The following is a 16928-nucleotide window of genomic DNA, read 5'->3' as shown; positions in this document are numbered from 1 at the left end:
CGGGGAAGCCGGTTGTTTCCAGAGCAGTCAGGGTGCTCCTGGGACTCGTCAGCCGCGTGCAGCGCCCTGGGCGCAGCTGGCCCCACACAGCCACAGACCATGCATGGGTCCATTGGCCGCATGGGAGATTGGCGGAGATTGGCAAAGATCCCCCCAGCAGAGATGGGTCTGGCCCAGCCCCTCCTCCACCCCCCGTGCCCAGCTGCATCCTGTGTCCCTTTGCAGGGCCCAGCCGAGCCCAGCTCCTGGAGCCCCAACCAGCCCTTGGGAGGGGGTGTCCAGCTCTGGGGTCAGAGCCTCGATGCAGGTTTGGCCTCTGGGGGTGTGGCCTGTGCCCCACTTCCCAACCCACCTGCAGCCCAGCTCCCAGGCCTCCTGGCATTGCCCCGACACACCTCGGCTGCCCCAGCGTACAACCCACGCCTGGCTCCGCGCCCTCCAGCCCAGGGCCCACAGTCACAGAGCCGCCACCCCTCAGCCTGCACCCTCTAGGGGCAGCGCCTCTGGCTGTAGGGCGCCCCCCAGATCTCCCGCCCGCTTGGGCTGCTCTTGCCCCTGCAGTCTGCTAGCTGCTTTGGAGGCTGGGCGCTGCGCTGGTTGGGTGGGGGCGAGACAACTGGGTGCCCCCCCTTCTCCCTCGGCCCCCAGGGGCTAGCCGGGGCGGGAGCGTGCCATGCTGGCTCCTGCCAGGGGGGCGCTGCTGAGTACCACGAGGGCCTCCCTCCCCAGGGACCAGATCTCTCCCCCGCACAACCCGGCCCCACCACTGCCCCCTCCCACCCAGGCTTCTTAGAGGGCCGGCTGTGTTGGTACCCAGAGCGTGGCCCGCTGCAGCCCAGCGGGGCCTGGGTGCCAGCCCTGGCTTCCTAGCCAGAGCCCAGCGGCCGGTCCAACCAACCAGCCTCTCCTGAGCAGCAGCACCCTGCAGGCTGCGTTACCCTCCCTGAGCCGGCCCTGCCCTCCACCGACCGGCCGCTCGAGCACCTCTTCCAGGGGCATCTCCCCTCGCAGGCTCAGGGGGCGCGTGGGTCTGGCTGGCTGCGCGCAGACACGCGGGGACCCACCAGGCGCTGCCTGGGCAACAGGTGGCAGCGAGTAATACCCCGAGCTGCTCCGCGCTGGCTCCAGCCCCGCGCAGCGGGCGCGGTAATTAGCCCCGGGTAGGAAGCGAGGCGCAGGCGGACGTGCACGGGGCTGCAGGCTGGCCCGGAGCCGGCAGGGGCGCGCGAGAGAGGCACGTGGCGGTAGTGCCGAGCAGCCGGGGAGCGCTGCTGGCTGCAGGGAGGGACCGGCTGCGGCCCGGGGGTGGAGGCCGCGGCTCAGCCTGGGTGGAGGACACAAGCCCCGGCAGGGCTGGAGCGACTCCCCGTCGCCGCTGCTGGGCTTGAAGCAGGCGGCGGAGGCTCCCTGCGGCGCTGTCCCTGGCAAGCGGGCGGCTTCCGTGTGAGCTGCAGCGGGGCGCAGAGCCGGGATTGTCTCCTGGGTCCTCCGCCGGAGCGGAGGAGCTGCCCGGTCCCCCCACCCGACCCGGGCGGAGGCCCTGCCACGTGGCCGCGGCCCTTGTCCCGGCCGCTGCGCTGCGGAAGGAGTCCCCAGAAGGAGCCACGCCCCCGGGCGGTGTCAGACGGGTCCCCGGCCCCCCAGCCCGTGGCACTGTGCAGCGCGCTGGAACTGGGAAGTGCCCCCCCCCCCGCAGCCGAGAATCCCTTCTGGCAGTATGGGGCATATGGCACACGGTTGAGCCGTTGTGATCAGCCCAGCAGTGGTGACGTGCTCGCTGCTGCCTGCCCTGGGGTGCAGCCCCCACCACCCTGCCCAGGGAGCTCCCACGGGGGGGATCTGGGCTAGAGTAGTGGGTTGCACAGGCCTGGAAGGGGGTCACCAGGCCCTCAGCCGGTTCCCCTCCCGGGGCAGAAGCATCCTCACAGGACAAAGGGAGACCCAGGACTCTTAGCAACCCACCCCTGTGACCGCCCTGGGGACCGGGAGCTGTCCGACATGGCAGCCCATCCTCGCCAGGTCTGTTTGGCGCACACACGCCCCCCGCTGGGTTCCCCTGTATAGAGCCCTCCTCCCGCCGGGGCCTCGGTGGGGCCTGTGAGTGGCTTGTCAGTTGGCTTCGCTGTGGCTCAGCCTCACCCAGTCCTTCGTAACGCCCCAGGCCAGTTCACACAGCCAGGCGACGCTCCCACCTGTCTGCCAGCCTGCCCCGAGAGCGCACGGGCCTGTCCACCCACTGAGCACCGAGCGCAGCTGCAAGGTGCAGGGGAAACTGAGGCACGGCTGCCTCATAAGAAAAACATTGCAGAAAATTCCCACTTTGTCACACCCGTCCTGGGCCTCTGCTCCTTGGAGCCCCACTGCAGCCTTACCTGGGGAAGTTGTTTCTCAGGGTCCATTGCTCTCAAATCATGGAGCTGGCCAGATCCCAGCCACTGGCAAGGGGCACATGGCCGGGTGAGCACCAGGGCCAGATAGTGCTGCCCTGCCAGGCTGGCGCTGGGCATGTGGCCAGCAGGGCCTGCGTGTGCCTGGGGTGAAGAACTCTCCCTGGGGTTATTGCACCCACCCCTTAGAGGGGCACAGCTCCCCTCTGGGCAGCAAGGCACATGCCTGGGCCCAGCTGGGCTCCCCCTGGGCTCCCTGCCAGTTCCGGGCTTCCCCTCTACCTCCCCAGCCCCATGCTTTGGCTGGCCCTGGGCAGCCAACCCCGGCAGCTCACTTTGCAGCAGGGGTCCTCAGGGCAGCCCAGCCCTCTCCTCTCCAGCAGCCCTGGCTCATCCCCCAGGATGAAGCATGAAGCATGGAGACCCACCCACCTACCTCAGGGAGCTGTAAGGAGCCTGGAGGGGACCCTGAGTCCAGCCCCCTGCCCTGCCCTCACAGCAGGGCCGAGCCCCATCCCTCACAGATTGTGGTTTTAAACCTATTTGCCCCAGAGCCCTCCAGGGCTGAACTCACAGCTCCTGGGCTCTCCTTCCCCCCAGCCCTGGCCTCCTGCCCCACCACTCGCCCCGTGCACCAGGGAGCTGCTCCCTGCCCAGCCATCCTGGGGCTCTTCCCAGCGCCCCCGTCAGTGGCACCCGTCTGCTGCCCTGAGCCTGCGAGCCCCTCCCTGGCCCCAGGGCAATGAGCCCCACAGCCGCCCAGGGCCCCTCTCCCCGCTGCACCGCGCCAGGTCTCAGCAATGCCCCCCCGCCCCAGGAGCCGCATTACGTGCGCTGCATCAAGCCCAACGAGCAGAAGTCGCCGCTGCTCTTCGACGCCGAGCGCTGCCGCCATCAGGTGGAGTACCTGGGCCTGCTGGAGAACGTGCGCGTCCGCCGGGCCGGCTTCGCCTACCGCCAGCCCTACCACCGCTTCCTGCTCAGGTACCGGCCACGGCCCGCCCAGCCCCCTGCCCCACAGCCCTCCCAGCCCCTCTGCCCCACGGCTCGCCCAGCCCCTCTGCCCCATGGCCTTCCAGCCCCCCTGCCCTCCAGCCCTTCTGCCCCACAGCCCTCCAGCCCCTCTGCCCCTCGGCCCTCCCAGCCCCCTGCCCCACGGCCCTCCCAACCCCTCTGCCCCACGGCCCTCCCAGCCCCCCGTCCCAGCCCCTCTGCCCCACGGCCCTCCAGCCCCCTGCCCCACGGGCCTCCCAGCCCCTCTGCCCCACGGCTCTTCCAGCCCCTTGGCCCACAGCCCTCCCAGCCCCCTGCCCCACAGCCCTCCCAGCCCCTCTGTCCCACAGCACGCCCAGCCCCCTGGCCCAGCCCCTCTGCCCCATGGCCCTCCAGCCCCCCTGTCCCACAGCCCTCCCAGCTCCCCTGGCCCAGCCCACCCTGCCCCACAGCCCTCCCAGCCCCTCTGCCCCAGCCCACCCTGCCCCACAGCCCTCCCAGCCCCTCTAGCCTAGCCCAGCCACCCTCCTACCTCTGCCCATCTCCCTCCAGCCACAGCCACCCTGCCATGGCCCTGCTGGCCCTCACCCCTCTGCCCGTCCCTGCCCCCAGCTGCCCCCCCACCTCCGGCCGCCATAGCCCCTTGGGGAGCCTCCCCCGCCTGTCCCTGCCCCACTGGCTCAGGCACTTCTGCCTCCCCAGCCCAGCCCCAGCTGCCAGACCCTGCCACATGGCCCCCTGTGGAGCCGTCCCACTGGCCCCGCTGCCCTGTCCAGCCACCGGGGGCTCCTGGCTCCTGCCCCTCCTCCCCTGCATGCTCAGAGCGACCCCAGCCCCATAGGCCAGCCTGGCCGCGGCACTGCCCCCCTCGTCCCCCCGCTCAGGTATAAGATGACCTGCGAGTACACGTGGCCCAACCACCTCATGGCCACGGACCGGGAGGCCACGCAGGCCCTGATCGAGCAGCACGGCTTCCAGGGCGACGTGGCCTACGGCCACACCAAGGTCTTCATCCGCACGCCCCAGACCCTCTTCCGCCTGGAGCAGGAGCGGGCCCAGCTCATCCCTGTCATTGTGCTGCTGCTGCAGAAGGTGAGGAGGTGCTGGAGGGGTGGGGGTGGGGGGGCTGAGCTTCTCTGCCCCTCCCCCCCAGAGATTCCCTCCCCTCTGGGGGGTGCTGGGGGCCGGTGCCCACGAGGGGCCTGTGGAGCTCAGGGCAGTGCCAGACTGGCCCATGGGGAAGAGGCCCCTCTAGGCGGGGCTGGGTGCGCTCAGGAACAAAGGGGCAGGGCAGGGGCTCATCCCACCCAGGACCTAGTACCGCAGACTCTGCTGTGGTGGTGACTTTGCCCGGCCCCCGGGAAGGGCCCTTCCCTGCTCCCATGGGGGCCCATCTGGGTCAGGGAGGACGTCTGGATTAGCCTGCTGGGCTGTCACCGGAGGCGCAGCCTGGCCGCGGCCTCTCAGCGTGCGTGAAGACGAGCCGGCCGCCAGGAGGGTCTGTCCCAGCTGCCCACCAGGCACCGTACGCCAGGAGGGAGCCCGGGCAGGGATGGGCCGGGCACAGCCTGTGCTCCAGCAGGAGCCGGGTCGCTGGTGCACAGGCTCTGGGGTGCAGTGCTGAGGCTGGGTCCCAGGTGCTCACGGACCTCCTTCCACATCCCACACGGCCTCCTGGCGCTGCCGCTCCGCAGAGGCCAGCCTCTGACCCCATTACTATCTATAGACGTGGCACCGTTAGCAGATTTCCTGGCAGCGCCGGGCTGGGGAGCTGCGTAGTCATGTCAATGGCAGCTGAGCGCGAGCGGCGCAGCCAGTGTGGCTGGGGCCTGAGGTGGTGTCTGCAGCTCCGCCCAGCACCCAGGAGCTAAGGGGAGCGGGATGGGCATGGGCGGCTTGGCGGGGTGTCCCTGGCACCTCTGTAAGTCGGTGTCTCCCAGCAGGCTTGGGGTGGCTGCTGGAGGAGCAGCGGAAATCCAGAATTTGCACCCGGTCCCATGTCCCGATTTCTGGGCCTTTGTCCCCGAACTTTTGAGCAACGAGAAATTCCGATTTGGTTTCCGTCGACGGCAGCCTGCACCGACCTGGGCTGCTGCAGTGTTCTTGGGCCCCCGTCATCCCTTGTGGGCCCTGCCCCGGCTCAGAACTACACCCCCCCAAGGCACCCCAGCCTCTCCCCAGGGCCGAGCCCCCTCTGGGTTCTGGAGGGGGCGGTTTGGTTCAAAACTCTTCCGCCAGCCTTGCCTGGGCTCCTGGGCACTAGAGTCTGTGTGCTCAGGGCTGTCTTGCTCCAGCCGCCTGCGCTGCCACCTCGACACCGTCAGCTCCCTCACTCCCTGCCCGAAACGGCTGCGAGGCTTCGCCGCGTGCAAACAGCTGCTGCCTCCCACCCCAGAGGTGGCCGCCTTTCGGGGGGGTGGAGGAGCCCTGTGTGCCAGGCTTGCAATGCACTGGGCACCCTCCTGCCGCAGAGGGAGGTGACGAGGGTGTGGGGCTGGAGACGGCCCCATGGTTCGTGAGGTTCTCAATGCAAGTGGCGCTGGTTGAGGCGCTGGGGGCAGGGTCCTGCCACGGAGCGGGTACTATGTCTGCCTCTGTCCCAGGCGTGGCGGGGGGCCCTGGCCCGGCGGCGCTGCCGGTACCTGCGGGCCATCTACACCATCATGGGCCATTACAAGCGGCACAAGGTGAAGACCTACCTGCTGGAGCTGGGGCGCCGTTTCCAGGCGGTGCGCAGCATGGCCGACTATGGCAAGAGCGTGGAGTGGCCCGACCCGCCCGCCGTGCTGGCCCAGTTCCAGGACAATAGCAAACTGCTCTTCCGCAGGTAACGCAGGGCCCGGAGTTGGGCAGCCTGGCAAGCTCCCCCCTCGCCTGGCTCAGCCATGCCTCTCGCACCTGTGCCCGCCTGACCCCCTCCTTGCTGCAGGTGGCGAGCCAGGCAGATTGTGAAGAACATCCCTCCCTCGGACATGGCGCAGATCCAGGCCAAGGTGGCGGCCATGGAAGTGCTGCAGGGCTTGCGCAAGGACTGGGGGTGCCAGAGGAGCTGGGGCCGGGATTACCTGTCCTCGGTGAGCTGGAAGCGCTGTTGTCCGTGATTTGTCGGGACTCCATTGCTGCGGGTGGTTAAACAGCAGCCGCGTCCCGCCCCAGAAGTGGCTGCATTGGTGTTCGACCCAGGTGGGGGCCGTCCGGCCCTGCCCAGAGCTGGGGCAGTGGCTTGGCTTTGGTGATCCCGCAGGGGGCGCTGCTCCTGGGGAGGGGAACGGGGCACCCGCTGCTGCCAGGCAGTGTCAGCGGCACTGAGGGGCGGGGGGGGTGTCCCGGCTGGGTGCGGGGTGCGGGAGGCAGCTGCCTACCCCAGCATCTGCTCTGGCCGCCCACAGCTGCTTTCTGCTGCCAGGCTCCCGTCGCCATAGCAACAGGCACTCGGTAAAGCCCCTTTTCTCCCTTTGTTCCCCCCCCCCGCGGGTCCCTGCCCCTCCCCCACGCTCTCCTGGCTCTGCCCCCTTGCCCCACCCTGCCCAGCTGAGGGCCTTGGCTCTGGCACACCAAGCAGGGCTGGGCAGACCCGGCACGTGCCTGGCAGGAGACCCCGGGAGCAGCACCAGTGGCTGAGCTCATGGTGAGGGGTCGCTCCCCTGAAGGGTGCAAGGAGCCCTGGGCCACAGCAGGTGCCCCACGTCACTGGGGGGGCGAAGCACATGCCTGCGACTCGCAGAGCGGCCTGACCGGGTGCCAGTGCTGGCTCCGTTGTGGCTTTTGCTGGGTGCAATGTTGTCTGGGCTTTTTCAGGACCCCCAGGCTGCGGGGGGTTAAACGGCAGCTGCGTCCCACCCCAGAAGTGGCTGCATTTTGGCGCTACTCCATCTCCATTCCCTCTCAGCCCCCGTGCGGTGCAGCTTGCTTCTGCCTCACGCCTGGCTGGATGCCAGTAGGCAAGCCCTGCTCCTGGCCTCCCTGCTTGGGGCTGCCACATTGACTCCGAGCTCTGGGCCCAGCCAAATTGCCCGCCCTGCTGTGGCCTAGACCCACGAACAAGCCTCCCCAGCCCTCCTCATTAGGGTCATGTGCCAGGCAAGCTGGCACGCAACCGTGGTGAGCCTGGGGTGGCTGGTCTCTCCGTGGCATCAGGGTCCCCCTTTCCATTTGCCTCACCTGGACCCAGCGCTGCCCAACCCCCACGCTGCCGGCAGTGCGCATGGACTGGCCTCTTGTTCTCCCCTGGCTTAGCCTGCTGGGAGCAGGTGTCTCCCTTGCCACACTGAGCATCCTTTTGCTGCCTTCTTCCTCCGCTGGCAGCTCTGCCCAGGCTGTGCCTCAGCTCCCCAGAGGGTTCCCAGTGCTCCTCCCCTGAGCAGTATCCCAGGCGGATTGGCTCCCCTATCAGCACGTTTCAGGGGGACTCAGTGCGGGGAGGGAGGTCTGGCTGTGTGCAGAGGCCTGCACGGGGTGGTGGGGGTCATGTGGTGGGTGAGTGTCTGCATGGTACTGTGTGTGTGTGTGTGTGTGCGCGAGTAGGAGTTTGGGGGTCTGCCTGGCTTCATGTGCTGTGTGTGTGAGTGTGATGGGGTTCAGGGGCCCCCAAGCACTGCACCCCATCCTCAGGCAGGAGTGACTCTCACTCAGCAGGTAGAACAGGAAGTTTATTAGGCGACAGCGGCCCAGTTTCTCACAGAAGAGTCAGTGCAGCAATCAGAGACAGTCATTCCAACCCGTCCTGGGGAGAGGAGCCCAGGGGGTGCCCCTCTGGGGTGTAGCTTCCCACCTCACCAGCCTGGCTGCCTTCCAGCTCACTCTCCCCCCAGCATCTAACTGCTGCCTCCTATTCAAAATCCCCGGCTTTGGTTCCTTCCTCCTCTTTGTTCAGGGCAGAGGTGTTACCTGCCAGTCTAGGTTCTAGCCCCAGGGTCATCCTTAGCCGCTGGGAGCTGCTCTGCTTGTCTCACACACGCACTCCCCCCAGTCCATCACAGTGAGGATGCGTGGGAGTGTGTGTGAGCAGGAGTTAGGGGTCTGCCAGATTGTCCCTGGCATGGCCTAGTGTCCCTACTTGCAGCGTGGACACCAGCACTTTGCTTTGGCTTTAGTGAACTCACAGGTAGGGCCCTCTCCCATTTTGTCCATCTGTGGGTGGAATAAATTTTGTTATGTGCACTGTGGTATGTGCAGATGTGCACCACCCACAGAAACACAGGCTGGCGGCTGTGGGTACTCTGCTAATCAGCTGGGCAGCATCTGAACCTCTCCTGGGCGGCTGCCCAAGCCTTCAGGTTCCAGGGAACCCAGCTCACAAGTGCCAGTTCACTTGGTGAAACCAGCTCCAACCCAGCATGGGAGCAAGGCACCGGCCCCTCCCGCTGCCAGCTGGGCACAGAGAGCAAACCCTGGGGCAGAGGCACCAGTGTAACTCAGAAGGATTGAAACCACTGCCTACAGCCAGGGCCGTCCCTGGGGCTCCTAAGGACGTGGGAGTGGCATGAGGCCAGGCCTCGGAGGAGGCAGTTAGTCGCTTGCCTGGTGGGTGCTACCAAGGCAGCTGGTCCCAGCTGGGTATGGGTAGGCAAAGGGCTAGGGAGTTCTGGGCTGAGGGGAGGCTTTCTCCTTCCCTGACCTTCCCACCAATGCTGCTGCAGCGGGAAGGGGATCAGCGGCTGACCCCAAGGCCCCGCAGCACAGCTCTCCCATTCGGCAGGGAGCAGCTCCGACCCTGCTGAGCTCCAGGGCCCTGCTGACCATGCAGCATGCGGTGCTACTGGCTCCGTTACCCTAAAGCTGGCAAAGTCAGCCGGCCTCCCCCATGGTCGCTCAGCTCCCCCTTTGCCTGGGGAAGTCCCCAGCAGCCCCTCTGTGCCTGACGCCTCCTTTCCGGTCCGGCTCTGCCCTGCAGGTGGCTGAAAACCCCACCATGGCTGCCCAGTTCGCCAGGAGGGTGCAGGCTCTGCGGGACAAAGTGCACTTTGGCTCTGTGCTCTTCTCCTGCCATGTCCGCAAGGTGAGCAGCCTGGCATGGCCGGGCCCCCATCCCTCCCACCGTGGCTCTGCTCAGCACCCTGGCTGTGCTCCCTGGCCCTGGGTGACTTGGTCTCTCCTGCTGCGCAGATCAACCGCTTCAACAAGAGCAAGGACCGGGCCATCCTCATCACCGACCAGCACCTCTACAAGCTGGAGCCCAGGAAGCAGTACAAGGTGATGCGGACTTTGCCTCTGAGCACGGTGAGTGCCGGGGGTGCCACAACCGCCAGGGACTGGCCTGGGTGCAAGGGGCTGCTCTGACACCAGGCCCCCATCTGCAGAGCCGGGGCCCTCGTGGCAGCCCACAACTGTGCTTTGCTGGGCAGACGGGGAGCTGAGCATTCACAGCCCAGTCGGCCCTGGGGCTCTCTGCCGAGGCTGCCAGCCAGGGAGAAGGCAAACGTAGGGGGGCTGCCTAGGGGATGTCCCCCCAGGAAGGCGAGGACGGCACTGGGAGAGCCTACGGTACAGTCTGATACACTGGCTCACAGCTTCTGGGACAGCCTGGGCCCCCCCCATCTGCTCTGATGGATCAGCAGGAGGCTGGATGCCAGGCCAGCAGCCCTGATTGAAACCACATGGGCAGAGCAGAGATGGAGAGGAGCCTCAGCTGCTCCGTCCCCCATCTGGTGCTGGCTGGTGGTAGAAGTGGGATTTCTTGAGACTCCTGCACTGCAGCAGGGTGATTGGAGGCAGCATTGCTGGAAGGTGATCCAGAAGCAGCTGGAAAGTGTTCAAGGAAAACACAAGGCCTGGGTAAGAATCCCACATGCCCAGAATCAGCTGGGCAGCACCTGAATCTCCTGGGTGGCTGTCCAAACGCTCAGCTTACAGGGAACACTGCTCTGGGCTTCTGGTCCTCTGCCCTAGCCAGTGTCTGCTGCTGCTTCCTGCTCCCTCTCCTGGGTGTTACAGTGAGTAGCCCCAAAGAGCAGGGTGCACTGTGCTGCTACAGCATTAACCCTGGACGGGAGGCAACATCACCAGCTCCAAGCATTCAAAATCCGCGAGACGGGTCTCAAACATCTGCCTTGTGCTGCAGCGTGGTCCTGGGTTGCCTGACGGGATGATCTGGGCACTGCTCACCAATCAATTTCCTGCTGCCCCAGGGGCCTTGCTCCCACCCCTGCATAATCACATGACTCCAGGAGCTGGGGATTTAATAGAGGCACTTCAGAGTTCATGATAAAGGCACAAGAGCTGGCAGTGCTGGGGCAGGGAATAATCCTGCGCTAGCAGGGAGACAGATCAGGGTGCCTGGGCCTTTTCCATCCATCCGTAACTACTGTGTGCTGGAGAAAATTCCCTCTCCCTGGTGCTCAGGGAAAGCAGCTGGTGCCACGCAGGGTGCTCCGCCTCAGGAGTCTCCTGGTTGCCGGGCCCCCCGGCCATGTGGCAGAGAGGAACAGGTGATCTGGAGGCCACGCTAGCCCCTGGGCTCTGCCCTGTCTCCTCCCGCCAGCCAGTCAGAATTCAGAATCCTCTCCGGGCGGCAGGAACATGAGCCAATTTGCCATCTCATTGGCTGATGCGGGTGCCGGTCCTGGGTGGGCTTAGAAAACGAAGGAGCACTAGCAAGGGGGTGATGGTAGGTCCCCAGCGGCCACCCCGCCCTTCGCTCCCTGGGGAATCACACCCCTCCCCAGTCTCAGCCCAGGGGCCTTTGTGCTTCCCAGGTGACAGGGGTGAGCGTGACCAGCTGCCAAGACCAGCTGGTGGTGTTTCACACCCAGAGCCACGACGACCTGGTCGTCTGCTTCCACAAGATGCACCCAGAAGAGGACAACCGAGTCGGGGAGCTGGTGGGGGTGCTGGTGGACCACTTCAAAAGGTGAGTGGCACCGTCCGCGGCAGCCGTGGGAGTGGGGGGGAACCACGGTGAAGCGGGTGTTCCTCCCCTGGATGTGGCGTGGCGCTGAGGGAGGCTGGACAGTGGACCCTTGGCTGCTTGTGACTATTATAGCTCCTGTTGTTTTGAGGCTCTGCCCCAGGGCCCGGGCCAAATAATGACACTCCCATTGAGGTATCCCCTGGACCCTGTCCTATACTGAGGCGCAGCCGTTGTTGTGTGCTGTTGGGCAGCTGTTGGGTTCCACCCCAGAAGTGGCAGCATTTCAGCACTGAGTGGAGTGGCAGAGCTCTCGCAGAGGGTACCTGCAGCTCAGGCAGGGTTAGTTAGTACTTGGCTTGGCCTGAGGCAGCCCACAGCTGGTAGCAGCTCCCCACGGGAGACGGAGCTGATCTACCTGAACCTCCTTCTGCGCAGTCAGGGCCTGCTGGGGCAGTGGTGGGTCGGGGGGGCTGTGACTGGCACCTCTCCCCTGGGCGTACCAGCCCATTCGTTGGTCTGGCTCCCCAGAGGATGGGGACCATCGGCTGCTCGTGGTCAGGGTGGCTTAACGTGGCAGGTCAGGTGGGGCGGAGCCAGGCCTGGGGGTTGTCTGCCGTGGTGGCACCGTGGTTCAGGCTGAAATCCGCTCGGGCTCCCCCACCCCAGGTTCAAACCCTTCCCCCAAGGGGTCTGACCCAGTGATCCGGCTGTCAGAGGAGAGCAGCTGCCTGAGAACCCTAAGGCTGCAGGCCCCTGGCCAAGCCCGGGAGCCCTCGGGCTGGTGCAAGAGGGGGAAAGCAGCGCTGGTCCTGCTGGCCCTGTGTGGGGCTGGGGGTGAGGCTGCGCTTTGATCCCGAGCAGGGGGAGGCCGGTGGTGCCCGGCTGGGAGCAGGTGGGGGCGTGCAGGCCGCGGGAGATCCGGCTCTGCCACGGGGAAGGCTCATTTGGTGCCTAATCTCCTAATCAGGCATTGTGCAAAGGCAGGCAGCACATGGCAGCCTCCCGCCGTCCCCTGGCCAGGCAGCACTCCCCACACGCAGCCGCATTGGAAAGCCCCTCCTGACCCCGCTGTCCCCCGCAGCAAAGCAGGGGGAGAGCTGGCGTGGGGGGCGGCGGCTGAGCCCAGACCCGTGGGCGTGAAGCCAGCTCCCTGCTCTGGTGGTTACCGCCGGGGGTGCTCGCGAGCCTTCACCCCGGCTGCGGGTTGCCCCCCTACCTGGCACCGGTGAGCGTGGAGGCTGGGATCTCCGCCAGCATGTGCGTCCTTGTGGCCTGGCTGCAGAGCAAGCCCGGGAGGGTGGGCGTAGGAGGAGAGAACAAGGCCGTACGGCACCGTGGGCAAGGGTGCTGGGGGTCAGGGAAGGGAGCCTGCCCTGGCAGAGTGAAGCTGGGAGTCCAAGGGCAGGCAGGCATGCTGGGTCTAGCTCTCCTTTGCCTGGGGCTGGCCGTGCCATGGACAGGGGCTTTGTGTGGCTGTGAAGCCGGGCAGGAGCTGTGCCATGGGGCAGAGGCGAGCGAGGGCGCAGCCTGGTGCCCACCGCAGAGCGAGCCTGGCAGACGAGGCCGTGTGGCCCGGCAGGTGCCAGATGGAAGTCTGGCTCCCGGCGTCCCCACAGGACAGACTGGGGAGGACAGTGGGGAGCAGGGTCTGGGGCCAGCTGGCGCCATCTGCTTCCGCAGCTGCTGGCCCAGGTCTGCCCCAAAGCAGGAAGAAAAGAGCCGCTTGCAAGGGGGAGGGGCTGTGTGCCGCCCCCGCCCCGCCAGCACTTTCACAGAGTGGATTGCATGGAATTACTGGGCCCCAGGTGGTCTTGCCTCCCCCTGCCCCGTGGGGCCTTCTTAAAGGGCCAGCGACCGCCCTTTGGGGGCAGACAGACACAGGCAGGTCAGAATGACAGTGGCTGCCAGACTCCCATGGACACAGACAGGCTGACACAGTGCACAGGATAGAGCCCCAGTTCTCCCCGGCCCCACTCCCCAGCACCCAGCTGCTCCCTGTCCCTCCCCAGCCTGTCAGTGCGGCTTGGCCTGGCCCCTTCTCCAGTGCAGGGTGTGCCCAGGGGTGGGCTGCCCAGCACCCACAGAGCTCAGCCCAGGCCGGGCCAGGCCAGCTGGGGGAGCTCTTCCTGGAGCTGCTGGCTCTGGGCTGCAAGCCAGACCCCCGGAAAGAGGAACGTATGTGGTCCCTTGCTGTGTCACTGCGGCATGGCCTCTCCCAGGCCAGCGGGCCCCATTCAGCAGGTGTGGCATGGCAGGGGAAGGCACTGAACACTGGGGAGCTAGGACAGGGGAAGGGTCTCCTGACTCCACTGCCTCTCAGGTCCCCAGGCACCCCCAGTGTAGTCACAGCCACGGGGTCCCTGTGGCGTGTCACTGGTGGAGGGAGCGTGGCCAGCCCCCTGGGAGAGCCGAGCACCGGCCTGGCCCGTGTGTGCAACTGGGGAGCAGAGCCCAGCGGGGTGCGCAGGCGTGTTCGTGGCACCCTGCAGTCTAGGGCGCAGGCTGCGGGGGGGGAGTTTTCCATGGCATAGCTCCCTGCAGCTTCAGCAGCCAGGCCTGAGGTCACTGCCTGCGCCCATCCAGCCGGTGTCCTGGCCGATCACAGGCACTGAGTCTCCAGGGCGCCAGGATCCTGAAGTGCTGGCAATTCTCCTAGCCCCATTAGCCAGCACCGGTGGGCAGGGAGGGACTCTGGAACTCCAGCCGTGTTCCCCCAGCCGGTGCAGTTCCCATTGCCCCGATTGCCTGGCTCCTGGCTGTGCTGCATGGGGAAGGCCATGTCAGGCACCGTCTGTCGTTAGCACCCTCTTCGTCCCCCTTGGAAGTGTCTGTACTGTGCGCCGGGGGGCGGGATAGTGGGGCGTGGCCCAGAGACCTGATCCAGCGCATGCCAGCCCGATTGGTGGGCTCTAGACTTCTGCCCCTGGGCCTTTCACATACCAGTCCCAAGCAGCCCTCGTGCATAGGCGCCCGCAGGCTGGTGCACTCGCTCACGCCCGCCCACAGCCTGCCAGCGGCTCCCAGCGAGCCACCCCCTGCCCTGCCCTGCCCCGCTGGCGACATCCTGGGCCAGCAGGAGATCCAGGGGTCCCTGCCTGGTTTCTGTGTCGGGGACCATGGAGGCCTTTGCGCAGAGGTTCCTCCAGGCAGGAACTGCTCAGCTCCCTGGGGCTGGGCCTCCTGCCTGGGAAGCCTTGGGCTTGGATCAGCTGGTGGCTGGGGTGGAGCTGGCCGTGGTGCTGAACGGTGGCTGCTGGGGGTTGTAGCTGCCTTGGCACTTGGGTGGGCTTGCTGGGAGCCGGCCGTGGACACAGGCCAGAGGAACCAGTGAGGGGGCATGGACATGCTGCCTGGCCACGGCTAGGCCGTGTAGGGGCACCGTGGCCGGACTGTCCCCTCCAGCCCTGCTCTGACGAAGGAGCTTCTTTCTGGCCCCTCCTTAGGGCGGCCTGTTCCCTCTGCCGAGGTCTCACTTCCTGGCTTTGCTTCTCTCCGGTCTGAACTGCCTCTCTCGTCCCCTCTCTCCCCCTCCTGCCTGGGGCTTTACAGTTGGGCTGGAGCCTCCTGTCCCCAGCCCAAGCATCCTGAAACCAAGACAGGTAGCACCAGCCAAGCCAGGCTCCCCCATGGATCCAGCAGCCCCATGTCAGGTGAACCCTCCTCTGAAGGAGCAGTGAGGGAGGCTGGAAAGGTGGACAAGGACTCTAGCAGGGTGTTTCCGTGTCCTGCTCTGGCTCATGGCCGGACCCAGCCCAGGGGGAGCAGGGTGCGCTCCCAGCACGGCTCTGGGGCATATTCATATTCCTCAGCCTTCCACTGTCTCATCAGCCATAGCTGCCTGGTCTGATCAGTGTGACCTCCTGGGCTCAAATCTTCCCAGGCAGGTACAGAACTGGGGGGATTCTCCCCTCCCTCCCGGACTCCTTGGATAGAGCTGGGACTCCAGCCTGGTGCTCCCCCACCCCCCCTCTTCTCTGGCTTGCATGAGCCTCAGCTTTCTGGCCGCACGAGCCAGCTGCATGGCTGCTCTGGAGCTGCACCCACTGCTCCATCTGTCCTCAGCATGGTTCTTCGGTTGGCCAAGACCAGGGTTTCCTGGAAGCTGAGCACGTGGTTGGCCACCCAGGAGAGAGTCAGGTGCCACCCAGCTAATTAGCAGAGCGCCCACAGCTGCAGTGTGTGTTTCTATGGGTGGTGCACATTTCAACATGCCTTGGTGCACACAACAAAATTTATTCCACCCAGGGGGTGGACAACTGTAATGGGGTTCAGGGGTCCCCAAGCTCTGCAGCCCTCAGCAGGCAGAAGTGGTTCTCACTCAGCAGGAGAACGGCAGGTTTATTAGCTGACGGGACACAGCGTTGTACAGGGGAGTCAGTATAGCTGGCAGAGACAGCCAGTCCAATTCATACCGGGGAGAGGAGGCCCCAACCCAGAGCTGTGAACTGGCCCCCCCGCTTTGTCCCTTTCTCCGAGCCCAGACTAACTGCCGTCCAACTCCCTGTTCTAATTCAAACCCCTCAGGCTCCACTTCCCCCTTTGTCTGCTGTACAGAGGTGTCACATGGTCGCCAGATTACCCTCAGCAGGAGCCCCACACCCTCTGTGAGACACCCCCCCCACACTTGTATCCCTGCACTACATCACAAGGACATCAGAGGGAACCTTGGCCAAGACCCTTGCAGAACATGTGCTTCCATCTCCCAAGCAGCCTGCCCCGGACTGTGGAAGGGGAAGGGACGGCTGACAGGCCACCAGGCGTGGCGTTGGGGCCATAGGCTTCGGCAAGACAGACCTGCATCCCCTCACTCTGTGGGAGGGGCTGTGAGGCCCCAGAAGAAAGGGAGTGCACATGTCTGTACCACGACCGTGCCTGGCTGCCCCAGGGGGAGTCACCCCAGAAGGAAGCGTTGTCCCTCCCGCTCCCAGCCTGGGGAGGGCATGGCTAGATATTTGCCATGTCTCCCAAGAGAACAGGGTGCCCTGGGTACCACAAGGGCTAAGCCAGGCCCTGCCAGGGTGGATGAGGGGGAGCCTGGGAGTTGAGGTCTTCTGGCTTCTGGCCCCAGCCCGGGCACCGACTCCTGTCCATAGCTTTGGGCTGACCACTCGAGGGCGCTGGGCCTCAGGTTCCCCATCTGTGAAGTGGGGGGTTAGCTGCCTGTCAGTGCCACCATGCCATCCCCAGGGCGCCCTTTATGTTTGCTCCCACAAGAGTTCCCGCCCCAGGGGCCTTCCGCCCCTTCCCTCAAGCTCGGGCCACTGGCCTCAGCCCATAGTACACGCACTAGCACACTGGCGTGGCTAAGCCCCTTGCGGCACTAGTGCAAGTCACACTGGGTGTGCCTGCATCGTGTCAACACGAGGGATTTTCACCAGAGCAACACCACCCCGGCTGCGGACCCAGCCCATCCCGAGCTTCAGCCCTGGCTGAAGGTGGGAAGTGATCTCTGCCCTCGAGCAGGGAAGTCTGCCTGGTGGTGTGTGTGGGTGGGTGGGAGGGTGAGGGGGCTGGGGACCAGCGGCCATCTGGATTGGTACTGCAGGGTCAGATCCTTCCCTAGCGTTCCTCATCCTCGCACCGAGCAGGTGGCTGCCCCTTTAAGAGCCCCCACAGCTGCTCTGCTCCTGCATCTCATTTGCATGTCAGTCCTGTCTCCTTTGTCCTGCCTTAATCACTACCTAGCTGTCTTCCCTGCG

General features: G+C 65.9%; 1 protein-coding gene across 1 annotated transcript in view; it reads left to right on the top strand.

Moving 5' to 3' along the window:
* Positions 1–16928, top strand: part of LOC142008959 (unconventional myosin-Ig-like) — a 51438-nt gene that overhangs the window by 16914 nt on the left and 17596 nt on the right. The window contains exons 14-20 of the mRNA XM_074986344.1: positions 3205–3371; positions 4265–4472; positions 5984–6207; positions 6310–6454; positions 9274–9378; positions 9486–9599; positions 11075–11229. Coding sequence (XP_074842445.1) covers positions 3205–3371; positions 4265–4472; positions 5984–6207; positions 6310–6454; positions 9274–9378; positions 9486–9599; positions 11075–11229 — 1118 coding nt within the window. The remainder of the gene's footprint in view (positions 1–3204; positions 3372–4264; positions 4473–5983; positions 6208–6309; positions 6455–9273; positions 9379–9485; positions 9600–11074; positions 11230–16928) is intronic.

The sequence above is a fragment of the Carettochelys insculpta genome, chromosome 2 (assembly GCF_033958435.1).
Source record: "Carettochelys insculpta isolate YL-2023 chromosome 2, ASM3395843v1, whole genome shotgun sequence".
NCBI classification, from domain to species: domain Eukaryota; kingdom Metazoa; phylum Chordata; order Testudines; family Carettochelyidae; genus Carettochelys; species Carettochelys insculpta.
This window is presented reverse-complemented; position numbering and strand designations above follow the sequence as displayed.